General features: G+C 44.0%; 1 protein-coding gene across 1 annotated transcript in view; it reads left to right on the forward strand.

Annotated features, from left to right (window-relative positions):
• Positions 1-23,403, forward strand: part of LOC142297315 (kyphoscoliosis peptidase-like) — a 91,837-nt gene that overhangs the window by 30,871 nt on the left and 37,563 nt on the right. The window contains exons 6-7 of the mRNA XM_075341553.1: positions 6,198-6,251; positions 22,202-22,255. Of these exons, the coding sequence (XP_075197668.1) occupies positions 6,198-6,251; positions 22,202-22,255 (108 nt within the window). The remainder of the gene's footprint in view (positions 1-6,197; positions 6,252-22,201; positions 22,256-23,403) is intronic.

Raw genomic sequence — 23,403 nt, forward strand, 5'->3', positions numbered from 1 at the left:
AATCCCCGCACTTTACTGCAGACCCTCGCATGCTCAGCAGCCTTGCATGCTTTGGCTGCAATATATAGTTCCACAAGAACTACCAGTAGTTTCTAGAAGATTCTAGAAACAGCTGTGACTACTACTACTAATTAAATCACAAGACAAACACTTTTTTTTGTTTGTTTTTTTTCACAGTATCCCAGACAAACAGACACTCAATTCCCTTATGAAATTAAACAATTACAGATATCACAAGTACGAACTTGTGCTAAACTATGCACTTACCTGCAATCCCCACACTTTACTGCAGACCCTCGCACGCTCAGCAAAAGAACTGTTGTTCTAAAGGGTGAAGGTTTATCCATTTAGAGAGCGCAAGGATGGTGTAGGAAGACTTTTAGGCCATGCAATGTTGTGTATGTGATGCTAACCTGATGCAGTTCAGGCCTGAACCACCAGATGTTGCCCAAGCACAACCAGATAGGAACTAATAGAAGAAAACCCCAGGTGGCCCAGAACCTAGAGGAGAGTAGTCAAACAGGCCAAGGTCGGTGCACTGAAAGGTAATGTCAGGACAAAAGGGAAAACAGAGACAGAGTCAAAGCACAAGCCAAACTCGGTACACAAAGGCAGTCAGTTAGTAGGAAGGGATGAACTAAATAACCAGGATGGGAATGAGAGGAGAAGGTGGGTAATACAGTGGGAGGTAAATGGAGGGAGAAAGACAGAACACTGGGAAGAGCAGAACAGAATAAGGTGATGAGAAGTAGGGGGTCACGGGGATGCAGGTCAGTGAATGTAGACACGGGCAGAGGGAGGAAGTCGTGAGAGCTGGAGGAGGGGAGAAGTAGCGGGACAGGATCAGGGAAGACACGAGCAGATCAGAGCCAAGTACTTGCCAAAACTGGAATTTTCCCTGGCGGCGCAGCAGCACGGTCGGCTTGTTCAGACTCAGAATGGAGTTCCAGACGTTATTTCTTGATTGATTTGTAGTTTTTCATTTGTGAACCCGGCCACACCCAATAGCCAGTCTACATTATACGCATATATAGCCTGGGTCTCAGCTTCCCATACACGGTAAGTTTTTTTTAACTGCATGAGAGGACACACACTAGCTAGGGACCCCAACGTAGGGAAATACTTTGGCGTAGTGTTGGGTCTCTGTTGCATTGATCAATTCAATAGCTACATTTCTCTTTATTCATATGTTCATGGCAGTAATGCAGACTCCATTTTTCATATTTTCATTCTTACATATAGCTATTGGATTTTTCATGTCAGTATTCACACAGCAGGTTCTGCTTTTCATATATTCCCCTTACATAGTCACTGGTGTGCATACCTTCTCTCCATATAGTGTAGATTTTTTAGGTTTTTGCACCCAGGTCAGACTCAGAATGGAGTTCCAGACGTTATTTCTTGATTGGCTCCGTAATAAAGCGGAGGGGAGTCCAAATCGAGGTCCGGAGGACCCCTTCCCCAAGGTCAGGGAGAGGCTGAAAACCTGAAGGGGACAAAAAAGGGTAAGCCAGCTCTGCAGGATACCGACCCGCAGAGTAAAGGCAACAAACTGGCTCTGCAAGACAGCCGGCCAGCAGAGCATGATCATGACAGTATACTATTGGAGCATCTTGAGACTAATTCTGAGATAAAGTGACCTTAGACTGTTTGGGACATCCAGAAGAAGGATTGATTGCTAAAGCATCCTGAGTTCATTCATTTGTGGGGGCTTTTCATCCATGGAGGGGGTTCAATCACAATTTTGCCTAAGACACGACCATAAATAAAGCATGGTGTCCAAACATCACCCAAGCCCAGCTCCACCCGACAATCTAGGAGCAATTTGGTGTTGAACAATGCCGTTTCCATCATGATGAAGACAATACACCGTGTGCAGAATTATTAGGCAAGTTGTATTTTAGAGGATTTTTTTTATTATTGATCAACAACTATGTTCTCAATCAACCCAAAAGACTCATAGATATCAAAGTTTAATATTTTTGGAAGTTAGAGTAGGGTTTTTTTAGATTTACCTATCTTAGGAGGATATCTGTTTGTGCAGATAACTATTACTGTGCAGAATTATTAGGCAACTTAATAAAAACCAAATATATTTCCATCTCACGTGTTTATTTTCACCAGGTAAACCAATATAACTGCACAAAATTTAGAAATAAACATTTCTGACATGCAAAAACAAAACCCAAAAAAATTAGTGACCAATATAGCCACCTTTCTTTATGATGACACTCAACAGCCTACCATCCATAGATTCTGTCAGTTGTTTGATCTGTTTATGATCAACATTGCGTTCAGCAGCCACCACAGCCTCCCAGACACTGCTCTGAGAGGTGAACTGTTTTCCCTCCCTGTAGATCTCACATTTTATGATGGACTACAGGTTCTCTATGGTGTTCAGATCAGATGAACAAGGGGGCCATGTCATTATTTTTTCATCTTTTAGACCTTTACTGGCCAGCCACGCTGTGAAGTAGTTGGATATATGTGATGGAGCATTGTCCTGCATGAAAATCATGTTTTTCTTGAACGATACCGACTTCTTCCTGTACCACTGCTTGAAGAAGTTGTCTGCCAGAAACTAGCAGTTGGTCTTGGAGTTGAGATTTACTCCATCCTCGACCCGAAAAGGTCCCACAAGTTCATCTTTGATGATACCAGCCCATACCAGTAACCCACCTGCACCTTGCTGGTGTCTGAGTCGGAGTGGAGCTCTCTGCCCTTTACTGATCCAGCCTTTGGCCCATCCATCTGGCCCATCAAGAGTCACTCTCATTTCATCAGTCTATAAAACCTTTGAAAAATCAGTCTTAAGATATTTCTTGGCCCAGTCTTGACGTTTTATCTTATGTTTCTTGTTCCAAGGTGGTCGTTTTTCAGCCTTCCTTACCTTGGCCATGTCCCTGAGTATGGCACACCTTGTGCTTTTTGATACTCTAGTAACGTTGCAGCTCTGAAATATGGCCAAACTGGTGGCAAATGGCATCTTGGCAGCTTCACGCCTTATTTTCCTTAATTCATGGTCAGTTATTTTGCGCCTTTTTTGTCCAACACGCTTCTTGCGACCCTGTTGGCTATTTGTCATGAAACACTTAATTGTTCGGTGATCACGCTTCAAACGTTTGGCAATTTCAAGACTGCTGCATGCCTCTGCAAGACATCTCACAATTTTGGACTTTTCAGAGCCCATCAAATCTCTCTTCTGACCCATTTTGCCAAAGGAAAGGAAGTTGCCTAATAATTAGGCACACATTATTTAGGGTGTTAATGTCATTATGTGCCGCCCCCGCGTCAGCAGCTGGGCTGCTCGGATCCGCGGTGGCTCGAGGGGCATCCGGACCCGGGGGTAGTGTGGACTCTCAAATAAAGAGGGTATTTACAGGGGATTGTATATTTAAAGCTCGTGACACCACCCGTGGTGTGTGGTAAGCTGGGGTACCACCGCTGTAGTTGGGAGTACCCGGGGGCGATGGAGTGGGCAGCTAGGTGTTTTAACCCCTCCACGGGTAGGGGGTATGCCCCGGGACTCGGTGATGGAGTTGGGGAGTGCCGTGGGGAGTGAAAGGGTCACTTCCGTACTCACTCAGTCCATAAAGCTGACACCGACAACTTGGTAAACCAAAGTTCTGGACACCGCTGCCGCTGAGGGGAGCTAGTTTGGGTCCCCCTCTGGTGTTACCTGGTGATCGGTGACCTTCTTCCTGGCACTAAGTTCACTTGTCAGTTAGTCCCTTTAATGTAGAACTAGTCAGGTCCCGCTCCCCAGTGTGGCTAACTGTGGGAGCTTACTCTCAGGGTTCACGCTTGGGATATTCTGGACCGCTTTTGTGGAAAGTCCCCCTCGTTGCACTAATACCCCGATTTTGGAGCGGGTGGAGAGCGGATCTTGAAGGCTCAGTCCTCGTCGGGTAAATTGTCAGGTTGCTTGAAGCTACTCCCTGACCTAGGGTCCACGTACCCCGTTGTGCCCTGGTCCCAGCCCGGTGATGGTACAAGGCTGCCGGATGTCCTCCTCGACAGTTCCGTGCCCCTTGTCACAATGCCCTGCGACCAGGGGTCCAGCTCCTACTAGGCCCAGACCACCATCTGCCACCTAGTTACTTCCAAGAAGCCCGGCTCCTGACCTCCTCTCTCCTTCACTTCCTACACGTTACTGACCTACTCCTGACACTCTTGACTTCCACTTACCAACCCCCCAAGTGGGCGACCCTATTCCACTCAGGCCGTCCACTGGTGTGTCTGGAGGGTGTGGTGCAGAGTGTTCCTAGGATTTTGATTGGCTGTTATTGGCAACACCATAAGTTAAGGACCCGTAGGTGGATATTGCACAGGAGGGCAGATTGCACAATACCCTGTGACGACCTGATAGGCCAGGGCGTCACAAGTACACCACACCCCTCCTCATTACAGAGATGCACATCACCTGATTTACTTAATTGGTAGTTGGCTCTCAAGCCTGTACAGCTTGGAGTAGGACAACATGTATAAAAAGTGTCATGTGATCAAAATACTCATTTGCCTAATAATTCTGCACACAGTGTATCACAAGGCAAAAATGATAACTAAGTGACTTGAACAAGCATTGAAATTTTGGGTCCACAGCCAGGAAAATCCTCAGAACTCAATCCCATTAAAAACTTGTGGTTGGTCGTCACAAACAAGGTTTTTAATCAAACACACAAAAATTGTAGTAAAAGTTTTAAAACTTTTCAGATGTTAATAATTGTACTTCAGTAACCATAGAAACATCTAAAGACACTAAAGAAGCAAACTTAGTGAAAACCAAAATTTGTGTCAGTCTGAGAACCCTGCCCCACCCATAGGCATGTTTCTTATTTCACATATATAGTCCTTGGTCCTTTGCTTCCCATATAGAGCGCATTTTTTAACTGATCCCAAAAATAGAGATTACCTTGGCGTAGTTTTGGGGCTCTTTTGCATTGATCAGTACAATGGCTAAACATGTCTTATATTCCTATTATTCATAGCAGTTATGCATATTCCATTTTCATGTTTTTCATTTTTTTCAGATATTTCATTGTATTTTTCATTCTAGTATTCCCATAGCAGTTCTGCTTTTCATTATTCTCCTATACAGTACAGACCAAAAGTTTGGACACACCTTATCTCTAGAACAGCTATTAAGAGGAGACTTTGTGCAGCAGGCCTTCATGGTACAATAGCTGCTAGGAAACCACTGCTAAGGACAGGCAACAAGCAGAAGAGACTTGTTTGGGCTAAAGAAGACAAGGAATGGACATTAGACCAATGGAAATCTGTGCTTTGGTCTGATGAGTCCAAATTTGAGATCTTTGGATCCAACCACCGTGTCTCTGCAGAAAAGGTGAACGGATGGACTCTACATGCCTGGTTCCCACCATGAAGCATGGAGGAGGAGGTGTGATGGTGTGGGGGTGCTTTGCTGGTGACACTGTTGGGGATTTATTCAAAATTGAAGGCATACAGAACCAGCATGCCTACCACAGCAAATCTTGCAGCGGCGTGCTATTCCATCCGGTTTGCGTTTACTTGGACCATCATTTATTTTTCAACAGGACAATGACCCCGAACACACCTTCAGGCTGCGTAAGGGCTATTTGACTAAGAAGGAGAGTGATTGGGTGCTACGCCAGATGACCTGGTCTCCACAGTCACCAGACCTAAACCCAATCGAGATGGTTTGGCGTGAGCTGGACCGCAGAGTGAAGGCAAAAGGGCCAACAAGTGCTAAGCATCTCTGGGAACTCCTTCAAGACTGTTGGAAGACCATTTCCGGTGACTACCTCTTGAAGTTCATCAAGAGAATGCCAAGAGTGTGCAAAGCAGTAATCAAATCAAAAGGTGGCTACTTTGATGAACCTAGAATATAAGACATATTTTAAGTTGTTTCACACTTTTTTGTTAAGTATTTCATTCCACATGCTTTAATTCATAGTTTTGATGCCTTCAATGTGAATCTACAATTTTTAGAGTCATGAAAATAAAGAAAACTCTTTGAATGAGAAGGTGTGTCCAAACTTCTGGTCTGTACTGTACATTGTGACTAGTGTGCAACTCTTTATCCTATTGTATTGAAATGAATGACTAGCTGGACGACTTTTTCAGGTCTGATCTATTTTTTTAATGTGTCTGACAACTGTGTGTATAATACAGTTATGTATAATAATCTTTGTCTCATGATTCACTTTGTATTCTAGATTTTCAGAATGCCGACAAACAAGAAGTGAATGTGAAACGGAATCGAGATGTTGGTTAGTATCGAAATATGGAACAGCTGTGTTATATATATCCATCATTAATCATAATGCTAAGGGCCAGTTCACATGTTACATTTATGGTGCTTATTTTAATTCTGTGCAATTTCTATTGTGTTTTCATATATTTTTATTAAAATAAGGTTAACAAAATAACATATCAAATCCACACAATCAAGATATTATCATGCGTAGCATACCATTATTTGAATACATGTGGGGATCTATTGTATGAATATAACTTTTCATCTGGGGGGGAAAGGTATAGGAAAAGAGAAAGGAGAGGGGAGGGGGAGGTAAAACAATTACTTTATTGGGGATGAAAAAGGGGAGGAGGGTGAAGGCAAGGAAAAACAAGGTGAAGAAGGAGTGGGTAAAAGGAAGAACAATGAACGTAAACAAATCTCAACCATGTTAACAGGCTTCCATTCTAGGAATATAAGCATATTGTCAAGAAAGCATGACTGAAGGTTTGAATAAAAGGATTCATATTATAAAAAAGGTTTTTAAGTAGTTATAAATATTTATTTATGTAATACCTTGTATAAAACGATTCCAGTGATCCCATCTTCGATAATAGGAGGCAAATGCATTATTAATGGTAGCAAAGTACTTCTCGAAGTTGTTGTGAAGAGAAGTAGTCTCTACGACCTCAGAGATAGTGGACACCATAGGTTTCTTCCAATTAGAAGCTATAAGATTTCTAGTAACTAGAACTAAATGAGTTAGGATAGGTTTATATATAGGGTCAAATTTTTCCAAATTAAGTGAAAGCAGGGCCATTTGGGGAGTTACCTGAATTGTGCAGTTAGTAATCTGATTAATCAGACTAGAAATATTTTCCCAAAGACTCTTCAATCTGGGACAACTCCAGAAAATGTGAAGTAGAGTACCTCTCTCGTCGCAATCCCTCCAACATAAAGGGGACGTCTCTCTATTAAATTTAGCAAGTCTACATGGAGTGAGATACCAACGCGAGAGAATTTTAAAGTGAGATTGATGATGCATATGCATTTGACGAATAGGTTAGTGAAATGGCTTTCTGCCATTCCTCATCCGTAAAGCTCTTACCCAAATCTTTTTCCCATTCTAGCATATACAGTTAGGTCCAGAAATATTTGGACAGTGACACAATTTTCGCGAGTTGGGCTCTGCATGCCACCACATTGGATTTGAAATGAAACCTCTACAACAGAATTCAAGTTCAGATTGTAACGTTTAATTTGAAGGTTTGAACAAAAATATCTGATAGAAATTGTAGGAATTGTACACATTTCTTTACAAACACTCCACATTTTAGGAGGTCAAAAGTAATTGGACAAATAAACCAAACCCAAACAAAATATTTTTATTTTCAATATTTTGTTGCGAATCCTTTTGGAGGCAATCACTGCCTTAAGTCTGGAACCCATGGACATCACGAAACGCTGGGTTTCCTCCTTCTTAATGCTTTGCCAGGCCTTTACAGCCGCAGCCTTCAGGTCTTGCTTGTTTGTGGGTCTTTCCGTCTTAAGTCTGGATTTGAGCAAGTGAAATGCATGCTCAATTGGGTTAAGATCTGGTGATTGACTTGGCCATTGCAGAATGTTCCACTTTTTTGCACTCATGAACTCCTGGGTAGCTTTGGCTGTATGCTTGGGGTCATTGTCCATCTGTACTATAAAGCGCCGTCCGATCAACTTTGCGGCATTTGGCTGAATCTGGGCTGAAAGTATATCCCGGTACACTTCAGAATTCATCCGGCTACTCTTGTCTGCTGTTATGTCATCAATAAACACAAGTGACCCAGTGCCATTGAAAGCCATGCATGCCCATGCCATCACGTTGCCTCCACCATGTTTTACAGAGGATGCGGTGTGCCTTGGATCATGTGCCGTTCCCTTTCTTCTCCAAACTTTTTTCTTCCCATCATTCTGGTACAGGTTGATCTTTGTCTCATCTGTCCATAGAATACTTTTCCAGAACTTAGCTGGCTTCATGAGGTGTTTTTCAGCAAATTTAACTCTAGCCTGTCTAATTTTGGAATTGATGAATGGTTTGCATCTAGATGTGAACCCTTTGTATTTACTTTCATGGAGTCTTCTCTTTACTGTTGACTTAGAGACAGATACACCTACTTCACTGAGAGTGTTCTGGACTTCAGTTGATGTTGTGAACGGGTTCTTCTTCACCAAAGAAAGTATGTGGCGATCATCCACCACTGTTGTTATCCGTGGATGCCCAGGCCTTTTTGAGATCCCAAGCTCACCAGTCAATTCCTTTTTTCTCAGAATGTACCCGACTGTTGATTTTGCTACTCCAAGCATGTCTGCTATCTCTCTCATGAATTTTTACTTTTTTTCAGCCTCAGGATGTTCTGCTTCACCTCAATTGAGAGTTCCTTAGACCGCATGTTGTCTGGTCACAGCAACAGCTTCCAAATGCAAAACCACACACCTGTAATCAACCCCAGACCTTTTTAACTACTTCATTGATTACAGGTTAACAAGGGAGACGCCTTCAGAGTTAATTGCAGCCCTTAGAGTCCCTTGTCCAATTACTTTTGGTCCCTTGAATAAGAGGAGGCTATGCATTACAGAGCTATGATTCCTAAACCCTTTCTCCGATTTGGATGTGAAAACTCTCATATTGCAGCTGGGAGTGTGCACTTTCAGCCTATATTATATATATAATTGTATTTCTGAACATGTTTTTGTAAACAGCTAAAATAACAAAACTTGTGTCACTGTCCAAATATTTCTGGCCCTGACTGTATTTGCTTTTGTGGAATGTTAGATCGTTATTGAAGTGGTTATAGATATTTTTACAACACCATAGGGACATTTTGGTTGGGTTACAGAATAACATGCAGGTTATTTCAGAAAGGGGGTTCAGAAAGGGGGTTTGTAAATAAGAATTTTGTCTTTAAAATTTCCCTAAATTTGATGAGGGCCTTAAAATCAGAGTCTGGGAGCTTGTGTTTGATCTTTATATCCTAGTACTAAGGAGTTTGGGTGCACAGCAATATTATATAAACTTATAGTATTAATGGGGTGCTGTCACAAGCAGTCAAACAACATCTGAAGGGGAAGAGAAAAAGTACTGCATAACCGCGAGGCACACCCAACTATCATATAAATAAATAGAATTTTATTGAATTGCATGAACAATTAAAACATACTTAAAAACATATACCCACACCAGGGTCTCTCCATAAATTACAGCAGTATTATAAATGGAATGTTCGCTGTGGTCAATAAGCATGCAAAATCATCATAGTTTACAACATTCCATACAATCGACTATAAATAGAGTAAAGGGTACCTTACACACTGCGACATCGCTAGCGATCTCATTAGCAATGTGAAATTCTAGATAGCAAGTGCGATCTTTCGGGATCGCACATGCATAAATAACCTATGTGCGATCCCAAAAGATCGCACTTGCGATCTAGAATTTCACATCGCTAATAAGATCGCTAGCGATGTCGCAGTGTGTAAAGTACCCTTTAGAGCAATCAGCATATCTGTTGGAACCAGCCACAACCCATAACCTCCTAAGGTAAAAGGATCTCAAGTATAGAAGGAGGCTGAAAATACAAAGTGGCCCTAACCAAACATACAGACCAGTAGTAACCTGGCTACATGTATCAGCTGCAAGCTGTAGAGACCCTGGGATACGCCCCACGCGTATCGCCAGTAGGCTTCATCAGGGACAAAAACACTTTTTGTCCCTGATGAAGCCTACTGGCGATACGCGTGGGGCGTATCCCAGGGTCTCTACAGCTTGCAGCTGATACATGTAGACAGGTTACTACTGGTCTGTATGTTTGGTTGGGGCCACTTTGTATTTTCATCCTCCTTCTATGCTTGAGATCCTTTTACCTTAGGAGGTTATGGGTTGTGGCTGGCTCCAACAGATATGCTGATTGCTCTTACTCTATTTATAGTCGATTGTATGGAATGTTGTAAACTATGATGATTTTGCATGCTTATTGACCACAGCGAACATTCCATTTATAATACTGCTGTAATTTATGGAGAGACCCTGGTGTGGGTATATGTTTTTAAGTATGTTTTAATTGTTTATGCAATTCAATAAAATTATAAAATTCTATTTATTTATATGATAGTTGGGTGTGCCTCCCGGTTATGCAGTACTTTTTCTCTTCCCCTTCTGATCTTTATATCCAGGAAGTTTATAAAGTCTTTTCCGTTAAAGATGTCTCCAACTGTTTTTAAATTTGACCCCTGCCATATTGAGGGAATTTCTGAGTTTTCCAGAATCGCCAAAATTTTTAGGGGAGTATTTCTAAGAAGATGATTTTTATTAAGGTTAGAGTTTTGGCCAAAGTTTTGCATGCTCTTATTGTAGCGTATAAAGTAGGGGAGTTTGGAGGTGGGATAGAAGGGTTGATTAGGTGAGTTAAAAGGAAAGATTTTATGGGTTGGTAATTAACAGAGGACATCTCTAAATCCATCCAAGGAAATAAATTGCTTTCCTCTATTAACCTCTGACTCTGTTTAATTAAGTTAGAAAGATGATAGTTTTTAATATTGGGGAGCCCTATACCTCCCATTTTTTTCTGTTTGAGTAAAATGTTTTTGTTCACTTTTGGCCTTTTATAGTTCCAAATAAAGTCACTAAGTACTTTTTGGAGTTTGTTTAATTGATTTGCCGGGATCATTAAAGGTATGGATCTAAGGATATATAAAATTTTTGGTAATGTCATAATGTTTAAGAATATCACTCTACCCAACCACGACAAATTCTTATTTGCGGTGCGTGTCAAGTCTTTTTGAATATTTTCAATCAGAAGACTAATGTTATTGGTAACCATTTGTGTTAAATTTTTATTGAGGAGCACTCCAAGATAAGGCATAGATTCATTCTCCCATGAGAAAGAAGTGGAAGTACCTATCTGTTCGATAATATCATTGTTGAGGTTGAAGTGCATCATTTTAGGGTTTTTTTTGTTTAACTTGTAATACGATATTTGAGAGAACTTTCCTAGTATTCTAATAACTTCAGCAGCTGAGGTAATGGGTTCTGACAGGGATAATATCACATCATCTGCAAAGAGCCCTATTTTATGATGGGTGTTTCTAGTGTGAATACCCTTAATGTCTGGGTTACTTCTTATGTGCTCAGCAAGAGGTTCAATGAATAAGGCGAACAGCAGAGGAGAGAGAGGACACCCTTGCCGTGTATCATTAGAGATGGAGAAGATATTAGACATCTGATTGTTTGCAAATGTCCTTTCCACACCTTCTAGCCCCATATCTAGTCAAATCGTTCAACGAGTCCTCGTCTGCAGGGAAATTTCCCAAAGAGATGCTCCAGGTGACTATCACACTAATTCATAAACGGGGAGGTGATGGGGAAGCTGTGGGTAATTACAGACCCATATCACTTATCAACTCTGATGTAAAACTATATGCAAAGATAATCGCCAATAGACTAAAAGCATTAAGCTGGGTTCACACTAAGCGACAGCGACAACGACGTCGCTGTTACGTCACCATTTTCGGTGACGTAACAGCGACCTTGTAAGTCGCTGTTATGATCGCTGCTTAGCTGTCAAACACAGCAGAAGCAGCGATCATAACGTCGCTGTGCTACATGTGCAGAGAGCAGGGAGCCGCGCTTAGCGCTGGCTCCTTGCTCTCCTAGGTACAGTACACATCGGGTTAATTAACCCGATGTGTGCTGCAGCTACATGTCACAGTGCAGAGAGCAGGGAGCCGCGCGCACTGCTTAGCGCTGGCTCCTTGCTCTCCTTGCTACAGTATACATCGGGTTAATTAACCCGATGTGTACTGCAGCCACATGTGCACAGAGCAGGAGCCGGCGCTGGCAGCAAGAGCGGAGGCTGGTAACGAAGGTAAATATCGGGTAACCAGGGAAAGGTCTTCCCTTGGTTACCCGATGTTTACGCTGGTTACAGCTTACCGCAGCTGCCAGTACCGGCTCCTGCTCGCTTCATTTCGTCGCTCTCTCGCTGTCACACACAGCGATGTGTGTGTCACAGCGGGAGAGTGACGACCAAAAAATGAAGCTGGACATTCAGCAACGACCGGCGACCTCACAGCAGGGGCCAGGTCGTTGCTGGATGTCACACACAGCGACAGCGACGGGACGTCGCTGCAACGTCACAGAAAATGGTGACGTAGCAGCGACGTCGTTGTCGTTGTCGCTGTGTGTGACACCAGCTTTACTTCCAACTATAATTCAGAAAGATCAACTAGGTTTTGTTGAAGGACGTCAAACATCAGATGGCACAAGAAGAACAATTGATTTAATCCATCATATAGAGGGCAAGGGTTTACCAGCAATTCTCCTCTCTCTAGATGCAGAAAAGGTGTTTGATCGTGTAAATTGGTCTTATCTGAAAGCAGTTCTTAAAAAATTTGGTTTTGATGATGAGTTCATCAATAGAGTTATGGCCTTATATGTAGATCAAACTGCCAGGATATATGCAATTTCTATTGTGTAAAAAATACAGATTTTTACAGTAAAGGGGGCTTTACACGCTACGACATCGCTAATGCGAAGTCGTTTGGGTCACGGAATTGGTGACGCACATCCGGCCGCATTAGCGATGCCGTTGCGTGTGACACCTATGAGCGATTTTGCATCATCGCAAAAACGTGCAAAATCGCTCATCAGTGACATGCGGGTCCATTCTCAAATATCGTTACTGCAGCAGTAATGAAGTTGTTCCTCGTTCCTGCGGCAGCACACATCGCTCCGTGTGACACCGCAGGAACGAGGAACCTCTCCTTACCTGCCTCCCGGCTGCTATGCCGAAGGAAGGAGGTGGCGGGATGTTACGTCCCGCTCATCTCTGCCCCTCCGCTTCTATTGGGCGGCGGTTCAGTGACGCAGCTGTGACGTCGCTGTGACGCTGAACGAACCACCCCCTTAGAAAGGAGGCGGTTTGCCGGTCACACCGACGTCGCCGGGCAGGTAAGTATGTGTGACGGGTCTAGGCGATGTTGTGCGGCACGGGCAGCGATTTGCCCCTGTCGCACAACAGATGGGGGCGGGTACCCACGCTAGCGATATCGGTACCGATATCGCAGCGTGTAAAGCCCGCTTAAGATAAAAAAAATCTATCATATTTTGTGACCAGTAGTATGTTTTCTGAAAATGCAGCTTGTCATTTATTTCATGTAACAATGCCACAAGGAATATTTAGTGAGTTTTTGATATTGCGGCATTTCTACACCTATAAGCTAAATTCAGTTATTTGCATTATTTTGCTTGCGTTTTTGGTGAAAGGCTTATCTGGTATTTTGATTCCCCAGGTCAGTACAAGTTCAATGATGCCAAACATGTATAGTTTTTGTATAATCTTTGTTTATTAAGAAAAATACAATACAAATGACAAGAACCAAAGCATAGGATCAAATATTGCATACAAATTTGACTTACAAATCAATTCCTTAGAAATACAAAAAAGAGTCATGTAGACATATATCCTTCTGAAAAGTAGCAAAAGGCAATAACAGAGGGAAGGGAAGAAAGGAAGGGGACATGCATATCTCAAGATCTTTCAATTACGAATGTTATCTGCCCCTCTCCCCCCCTCCACATTTGTTTGACTCTATTCCCTCTGTTTACTTTGGATAGGGTATTATTTCAAAACTAAAATATAATGAGAGGGAGTCTACGTATCCACTTGACTCGTATACCAGAACATTAGGCACTAAGAATCCAACTTAAGGTCAGGAAACAGGGTGAGAAAAAAAAAAAAAAAAAAAAAAAAAGGGGGGGGAATGAGCTAGCAGTGCAGATAGTAACGACATAGAGAGAAAGAAGGTGAAGGGTGGGTAAGTCCGAGGGTAAGGGATGTCCATGTTCTCCCAGGTGCGGCTGTTGGAGAAACCAGGCCCGGCCAGTATACCCCTTCTATTCAAGGACCAAACAGTTCTCTATACGCATTTGTGTCTTTGAAAAGGATCCAAGGTTGCCAAATCTTTAAGAATTTCTCGCTGTCCTCTGTCACCTCCGCGGAAAGCTCCTCCATATAACATATGGAGGAGAGTTCCTGCTGCCATTCTTGCATAGAAGGAGACGTTGTCTTCCGCCAGTGTCTAGGTACCACCGAACGGGCTGCCGAAAGGCAGAATCTAAGTAAGTCTCCTTTTTGTGTCTTAATTGAGCCGGGCAACATGGACAGCAGAGAGATCTGTGGGGAGGGCAACACCCTCTCTCCAGAGATATTGGTATATGTCCGAAACACCTCTAGCCAGAAGGGTTTAATTAGCGGGCATTCCCACCATATATGCAGCATTGTCCCCGGGGAACTTCCACACCGCCAACACAGCTCAGATACAGAGGGGAAAATCCTATGCAGCTTCGCTGGGTACAGGTACCATCTTGATAAAATTTTGTAATTCTTTTCTTTCGCATAGCCTGCCGTGGCCAGCTTATGGGTAAACAGATATGCTTTCCGTTTTTCTTCTTCAGAAAAGGTGGTGCCCAATTCTATCTCCCATTGTGACATGAAGTGTGGATCCGTATCTGCCTCAGGAGCTGCCTGACTCAACAATTTATAAATTAATGATATTAAGTGAGAAGGTGGGGACTTCTGCATGAACAACCCTTCAAATGGGGTCAAGGAAGGGTTGGGTAGATGTTTCCATTTTCTCAATCTATTGCTGACAAATGAGTGCAACTGTCTGTACTCTATCCATGATAATGAACAAGGGGGATCCATACCCTGCAGATCCCCAAAGGACATGATGTCATGTCCTTTTAATACATGATGAATCCTAACATCATCCTCTTTTCCCCAGCGCAAGAAAGTGGAACGGTCAGATCCCGGAGCAAATTCCGGATTGGAAAGGATCGGGGTGAGCAGGAGTGGAGGACCAGATAACGAACCTTTTTGTCGGGTCCGATCCCATTCTTTTAGCGTGGCCTTTACCAAAAAGTCAGCCGTAGGTAGCTTCACTCCCTCTCGTGACTCCAACCAAGGTAGATACCGTAAGGGTACATGCGCTCCCCCTTGCTCTAATGCTACCCACTTCTTATGTTCAGCAAAAAAGTGCCAGTCAAACATGCGCATTAATAGAGTAGCCTGATGGTATCTACGGAGGTCTGGCAGTCCAGCCCCTCCCCCGTCCGTCGGTCTGGTTAAAGTATGATATTTTATTCTCGCCCTCGAGTGTCCCCATACAAACTTGATCAACGCCGATTTGAGTGTGCGGAAAAAGCTAGCGGGTGGAGATATGGGGACCGCTTGAAAAACATATAGAAACCGTGGGAGTACGTCCATCTTGAAAGAGTTGATACGTCCAAACCACGAAATAGGTTTTTTGTGGTATGATAGGAGATCTTTGAGTGTGCGTGTCAATAGGGTTTGATAATTTAACGCGTAGAGGAGAGAGAGGTCAGCCGGGATCTGTATGCCCAAATATTTAATTGCTTTAGTTTGCCACCTGAATGGGAAATTCTGTTTAGCCAATGCCACTTCGTGGGATCTTAGGGTGACACTCAGTGCTTCCGTTTTTGAGTAATTCACTTTGAAATTGCTTACCTCTCCGAATCTCTCAAACTCCTTCATCAAAGAGGGTAGTGTAATGTGGGGTTGAGAAACATAAATCAATAGGTCATCAGCATACAGGGAAGTCTTATAAGTCTCCTCATCCACCCGTAGACCATGTACACTGGGATTCCTCCTTATAGCGTTAGCGAGGTGCTCCATCACTACCACATACAGCAATGGCGAGAGAGGGCACCCCTGTCTCGTGCCATTCCTTATCGCAATGGGTCGAGACAATGCTCCATTGACCTTGATCCGTGCCGAGGGACACGTATACAACGACAATATTTTTTGTAAAAAGAGCGGGCCCAAGCCAATCTTTTGTAACGCGGTTCGGAGGAAATCCCAATGCACCCGGTCGAATGCCTTCTCCGCATCCACAGATAAAAGGCCAACCGGTGAAGAAGAAGAGATCGCATTAGCCATGAGAAATAAAGTCTTATTCACATTGTCGCGGGCCTCCCTACCTTGAACAAATCCGACCTGATCTGAGTTAACAATTGAGGGGAGGAGAGGGGCCAGTCTATTGGCCAGTGTTTTAGAAAACAATTTCACATCCACATTTAATAAAGATATCGGCCTATAATTGGTAACCAGAGATGGGTCCTTGCCGGGCTTCGGCAAAACTGTAATGAACGCCTCCAGGGACTGCGCCGCAAATGGAGTCGTGTCTGAGACCGAATTGAAAACCCTTGTAAGGAATGGGGCTATCAATTCTCTAAATGTCTTGTAAAATGCCGGGGAGAACCCATCCGGGCCCGGGCTCTTTCCTGCAGGAGAGCTTTTAATCACCAGCCCCACCTCCTCCTCTGTAAACTGTTCTTCTAATTGTGAGACCTCCTCCTCCCTCAACGGTGTGGATGCCGTGTCTGTGATGTACTCATTGATCCTCTCCATCAGTTTACTCTGCTCCATATCCGCCAGGCGTCCCTTAATGTTATATAGATCAGAGTAAAATGTCCTCATTTCCTCCATGATCTCCACCGGGTTACTCGTGTCAGTGCCGCCACGCCGCTGTATTCTCGGTATGAATGATGTGCTGTTGCGGGGGTGAAGAAGGCGTGACAGGGGCCTACCACATTTGTCCGAGTGTTGATATAGGAAACGTTGGTAATGAGAGCGGTATTTAAGGTATTTTTCGTTAAGAAGCGTCTTCAAGTCCTCTCTATTTTTAACGAGGTCTGCTAAGACCCCAGCTGATCTGTTTCTTTTATGTGTGGTTTCCAACCTATGTATCGCATCAAGTAGTGTGCTAATTTGCGAAGTCTTCAACTTCTTAATACGTGCCCCATGTTTTATTAAAACTCCCCGAATTACGCACTTGAATGCTTCCCACTGAAAAGGTAGGGAGGTGGAGTCCCCGGCGTGTGTTGCCAAAAAGACCTCTATTGCTTCCTTGACATCATTTGCGCACAGTGTGTCCTTCAATAGATTGTCGTTAAGTTTCCATGTCCACTCACGCGTCTGACCCCCCGGGGGCGAAACTGTTAGGAAAATAGGTGCATGATCGGACCAAACCACGCTTCCGATCTCAGCAACTGGGTGCCATGTGAGGACGTGTTGACTTACTAAAAAAAAATCAATACGGCTATATGAGCCGTGTGGGTTTGAGTAAAAGGTATAATCCCTTCCCGAGGGGTTTAATACCCGCCACACGTCCGTCAATTGAACCTGATGCACCTCCCGTTTAAAGGACCGTAAGTGGGATAAGGGAATCGCGCTTCGGCCAGTTGAAGTATCCACCTGTGGGTCTAGGGGCATATTAAAGTCTCCCCCCAAGATGACCACTCCCTCTGAGAATTCTGTAAGGGTTCTGAGAAATCCCCGTCCCGCTTTTGACTGATCTACATTAGGCGAATACCAACCCGCAACCGTGAACACATTACCTGAGATTCTCAATTTAACCATAACGTATCTGCCTTCTGGGTCCAACTTCATGTCTATCAAGGAGTGACTCAATGATTTATGCAAGGCAACAGACACCCCCCTGGATCTAGAGTCTGCGTTAGTACCATGGTACCAGGTCGGATAGTAGCGATTTTTCATGTTGGGGACACAACCAGTTTTATAATGAGTTTCTTGGAGAAGAAGAATGTGCACCCTCTGCTTGTGCATATCATAAAGAATTTGGGTCCTTTTTTGGGGAGTATTAAGTCCCTTCACATTCAAAGAGCCGAATTTTAGTTCCGCCATGGTTCCGCACCTAGGGTCCAAACAATCACCTGTGTTTGGAGAAAGGATAATAGGGAAGTTAGGGAAGGTTGTAGGAAAAACAGAGAAAGACAAAAAAAAAAAAAAAAAAAAAAAAATGAAAAGAAGAGGAGAGAGAAGAGGAAGTAAAATAAGAAGAGTTAGAAGGAGAATTAGAACAATTAGCACAGAAAATACTTCAGCACCAAGAAAGGGCTAAAGCGTACCGCCAAACCTGACGGAGTTAATGGGGTAGAACTATATAAAGCTGCACCTAGGCCAGCCAAGTGCAACAACCCCAATAGAGAAGCGGACTGCACACGGAAGGCAGCTCCGCCCGACCCAGAGCATATTATTTTAACAACTTATATCAGCAACCTTCATTTTAAAGTTACGCCGCCCTTCAGCCTTTAACTTTAGCACCGAGTGTGTTCCTCGCGGGGGCCTGGCGGCCAATTAAGATGTTCTCACCATCCCCACGACGACGCACACTCAGGCCCCAACCTTTAGACAAAAGGCAAAAGGAGGCCCCTCCAACCCATCCTTGGTAATGCAATATAACATTAACTGTCAATAGTGTGTTAACCTGTAATGAGAAAAATCAAACCACATCTCTGCAGTAATATGACTTATACGCCTTATAAACCTTCATAAATCTTCGCCTCCTTGTGAATGTCCGATCTCAGCCACGACCTTCGGGCACTTCTTCCTGGTTTCTCCTCCTCTCCCAGACCGCCGCAGGGTGGACACCCCCTGGTCCCCCGGGGGGCAAACACGGCCAGTCTGTGATGATCACCTCCGGAATCCGTAAGGCCGCTGTAAACGCTGGAACCCCCACCGGGTGGCTCAATACGTGCACCCTGCCCGCCTGCCGTACCCGCAGGCGAAAAGGGAACCCCCACGTGTACGGGATATTCCGTTGGCGCAGCGAGTCCAGGAGCGGGCGTAATGCCCTCCTTTTCTGAAGTGTCCATCTGGAGAGATCAGGCAAAAGTTGTATCCTCCGTCCCTGGTGTCTTAGATTCTCTGCCGAGCGGGCCCGCCCCATTATGGCGTCCTTGAGTTGGTATCTGTGTACCTTGCAGATGACATCCCTAGGACGGTCCGGGTCCTGAGAGCGGGGACCCAAAGCTCTATGTGATCGGTCCAGCTCCAGGGGAGAGTCCAGTGGGACTTGTAACAGAGCATTAAAAATGTGGCGTAGGGTTTTGTCCAAATCCACAGATTCAATCGATTCCGGCAAGCCACGGACCCTTATATTGTTTCGTCGGTTGCGGTTTTCAATATCGTCAATGAGGTCAGTCAGATACTGAAAGTGAGCATTATGGGAAGAAATGCGGGAATCTTGCTCTGTTATTTTAAGTGATAGGGATTGTGCTGCAGCTTCAACAGCCCCCACTCTTTCCCCCATCTGCTGTACTTCGTCTCTCAGGCCTGAGAGCTCTGCGCGATAGGAGCTTTCCAATCTAGTTACATATGAGTCCATATCAGCTTTTGTAGGGATATTTTTGATGTGACTACTGAGGCCCTCTAACACCCTCCACATCTGGAGCAAAGGCTGATGATCTGTGTGGCCTATTCCCCCGCTGGTGCCAGGGTGCCCGGCCTCTTGAGCAGCACTATTAAATGTAGCAGCTGAGAAACACAGGCTTGCAGGGGGGCTCCCTCCAAAGAACACAGTCCCAGCGGTTCCCATCTGCACAGGGAAGACGCACAGCTCCGTGCCTGCAGCAGCACAGTGGTCGGGTGAGGCAGCCCTCCTTCCCTCCCCCCTCCGAGTCTCCAGACCCAGAGTAGCTGGCGATCCTCCAGTGGAAGTGGGGCCAGATGAATCCTCCAACATCATGGACCCCCCCGCATCACTGCCCTCCCCCCCCCGCTCCATTCATGGTAAGTGCCGCCTGGGTGCAGACTGAGTTTTCCGTCACTGTCCCGCCGGCGTTCTGGGCCTCGGCGCCATTTTGCCTTCCCGCCTGAGGAGCCGCTCGAGGTGCCGCTCCGGCCTGCCCCTCACTGACCTGTGCCCGCTCTTCATTGCCGCCTGTGTCCGCAGCCGGAGCCCGGGCGTCAGCTGCATCCTCCGGGTCCTCCGCCGCCACTGCCGCCGCCGCGGCTGCGCCCAGGGAGCGGACGCTTCTCGTATGCCTCGCTGCGTCCGCCATCTTGTGCTCAGGGGCTGCCCGCTCCGGATCCCTCAGATAGCTCCTGATATCCCGCGTTGTGGTGGCCGGTGTTTTAAAAGTATGTCGGGGGCCTCCTCCCCTCCTCCTGTTGCCCATCCGCTGCTCAAATCTCCGTTTTTGTTGCCCTGGTGTTATAAATGCCCGGGTCAGGGCAGGAGCAAAGACACTTCACGTCTCTATCCCTCCATGTCCAGGCCACGCCCCCAACATGTATAGTTTTAATTTTATCCAAGTGGTGAAAAAAAATTCAGAAATTTGTAAAAAAAAAAATAAATAAATTGCGCTTTTGGCGCCATTTTTTGAGACCTGTAGAGTTTCCATCTTGCAGGATCTGAGGCTCAGTGATTCAGTGATGGCTTATTTTTTGTGTCTTAAATTAATGTTTTTAATTATACCATTTTTGGATAGAGGTGATGTTTGGATCACCTGTTATTAAATTTTAATGCAAAGTTGCGGCAACCCCAAAAAACGTAATTCTGTTGTTTTGATTTTTTTTCTCACTACACCCTTTGCTGATCATTTTAATTGAAATTGATTTTATATTTTGATAGATCGGGCAGCAATACCAAATATGTGCATTTTTTTATTATTGTTTTATTTTCAATGGGCCAAAAGGGGGGTGATTTGAACTTTTAGAAGTTTTTTTATTTTTCATAACTTTTTTTTCCAGTTTTTGTTTATTTTACTAGTTCCCTTATGTATCAGGGAATGTATGACTGTACTGTCTGATCGCTTCTGCTGATCAGTGCGAAGCGTGTAACACAAATGAGCGACTGTGAACGAGCAAAAATACTCACCTTATCGTTGCTTGTTGACACGTCGCTCATTTTCAAAAAATCGAATGTCCTTCTGTGCTCCGGTTGTTTATCGTTCCCGAGGCGGCACACGTCGCTCCGTGTGACACCCTGGGAACGATGAACTGCAGCTTACCTGCGGCTGCCGGCAATGCGGAAGGAAGGAGGTGGGCGGGATGTTTACGTACCGCTCATTTCCGCCCCTCCACTTCTATTGGCCGGCCGCTGTTTGACGTCGCTGTGACGCCAAACGTCCCTCCCCCTTCAGGAAGTGGATGTTCGCCGCCCACAGCGAGGTCGTTTGGGAGGTAAGTACATGTGATGGGGGGTTACGACTTTGTGCGACACGGGCAACAAATTGCCCATGCCGCACAAACGATGGGGGCGGGTGCGATCGCACATGCGATCGCACGAGATATCGACGCGTGTAAAGCAGGCTTTAGTCTCTTGAACGACTGAATGCTTCTGTCAGTTTTCTTGCTGCTCATATAGCAGTAAAATTCCAACATTGACAGACTTTAACTGCTGAGCAGTCTTCCTATTAGTTATACCAATTACATATTCAGCATTTTTGGGCGTATTTAGCATATCTAAATAATATAATTATATGTATAATGTTATATTATTACTGTAAACAACCTATTGCAGAAAAAACAGATGTGACTGGAGGAAACATGTGATTTTTGGATTCAGAACACTAAAATTCATAAAGATCACGTTATCCTGTAGTCAGCAAAATTTATATAGAGTAGTGTAATAAATAACAATACAATAACTTTACTAATAAAATACTATTACAAATACTGTTACTGTTTGTAAGACCTCATTCACATATCAGTATTTTGCTTTAGTCTTTGTATGCCAAAGCTAGGAGGGGAACCTACAGTGAAAAACTATAATTAAAAAACACTCCTGGTTTTGGCATTCAAATACTGATGAAATCATGATAAAAAATATTGATGTTCGAATGAGGCCTAAGAGTAGGTTTGGGCAGATTATTCTGATAAGGGGTGATACGAGGAGTCACTACAATCATTGCTCACAATCCTCCTCTACTGTCCAATACTTATTGATGAGCTCCTGTCTAAGAGATGAGTCAAGTTGCCTTGCTCCCATAAATTTTGTGAAATTGCAGAAGTGATGGAGAATTTGCGGTGGCTGTATTCTGAATTTGTATTTTGTACCAAAAAGCTTTAATATAGGTCTATGTGCGAAATAACTGCTTTTTTTTATACTTATGTATTACAGATGAAGCCATACAAGAAAAAAAGAAACAAAAATTCAAGTCTGCTGAAAAATTCTGTAAGATCATATTGATTTCAATATGTCTTCTTTTCTCTATATATTTCATGATTCACATGACACATTCCCTACCATAGATTTGAGGACATGTACATCACCCCTCTCTGTGCTAATAATGAGAGGTTATTTTTTTGTGTAGGAATCAATATGTGAATATGTTAAGTTCCACCATATGAGGAGTAGACAATGAAGGGAGCAGAGGACTTGTAAGGTCCAAAGATAACAGGAACCGATGAGTATGGAAGGGCAGGTTAGGTAGCACCTTAGCTCCTTGTAGGACTTTTTGTAATGAGTAGCCATTGAAGGGTCTGTTAGAGGCTGAAAATCAGAAATTGGGCAGCAGTGTTGAGGATGAATTTGATGGAACAGAGAAGAGCGAACTTCAAAGAAGAGGATGTTACAATAATCTAGGTGAGAAATGGTAAACTGGCATTTTGGTAAAATTAAGGTAGAAAAAAAAGTAGATTTGAGAAAAAAAAATTCAGGTGTAATTGACAGCTTGTAAGAGCTTAAAGGGGCTGTCAACTACTTTTACATTGATGGCCTATCCTTAGGAAATGCATTTTCTGGAGCTGCTCCATCTTCTGATAGCGGCCGGGGCTGCATACTGTACATCCGCCTCCCATTCTAATGAATAGGAGGCATATGTGCTTTACCCAGTTGCAGCTGCTATCAGAAGACGGAGTAGCACTGGAGCTGAGCATTTTCGGCTGCCTGCTGCCGCCGCCGGGACTAAAAACAGCTGATTGGCGGGAGTGCGGGGTGTCAGACCCCTGCTGATCAGACATTGATGGCCTATCCTAAGGATAGGCCATCAATGTAAAAATAGAAGACAACCTCTTTAAAGGTCAGGAGCACAGAATCCAAGGTTCCCGCAATCCAACAAACTAGGAAGTGTAGAGCTGATCATTGTGATAGTATCAGAGGGTTGAATGAAATGACAGATTATGTATTTGGCTTGGTCCATCTTGACTTTTAGTAGGAGATTGGGGAACACACAGTAGCAGTTAGATTTTCTGGATAGCTGAGATAACATCAGGAACATAAAGGTAAATTTGGGTGATATAAACATAAAAGTGGTATAGAAAATTCTGACATTGTATAAGTTGTTTTTGGCCAAATATATCGATAGAGAAGAGAGGTGATGT

This window comes from Anomaloglossus baeobatrachus, chromosome 3 (genome assembly GCF_048569485.1).
Source record: "Anomaloglossus baeobatrachus isolate aAnoBae1 chromosome 3, aAnoBae1.hap1, whole genome shotgun sequence".
NCBI lineage: Eukaryota > Metazoa > Chordata > Amphibia > Anura > Aromobatidae > Anomaloglossus > Anomaloglossus baeobatrachus.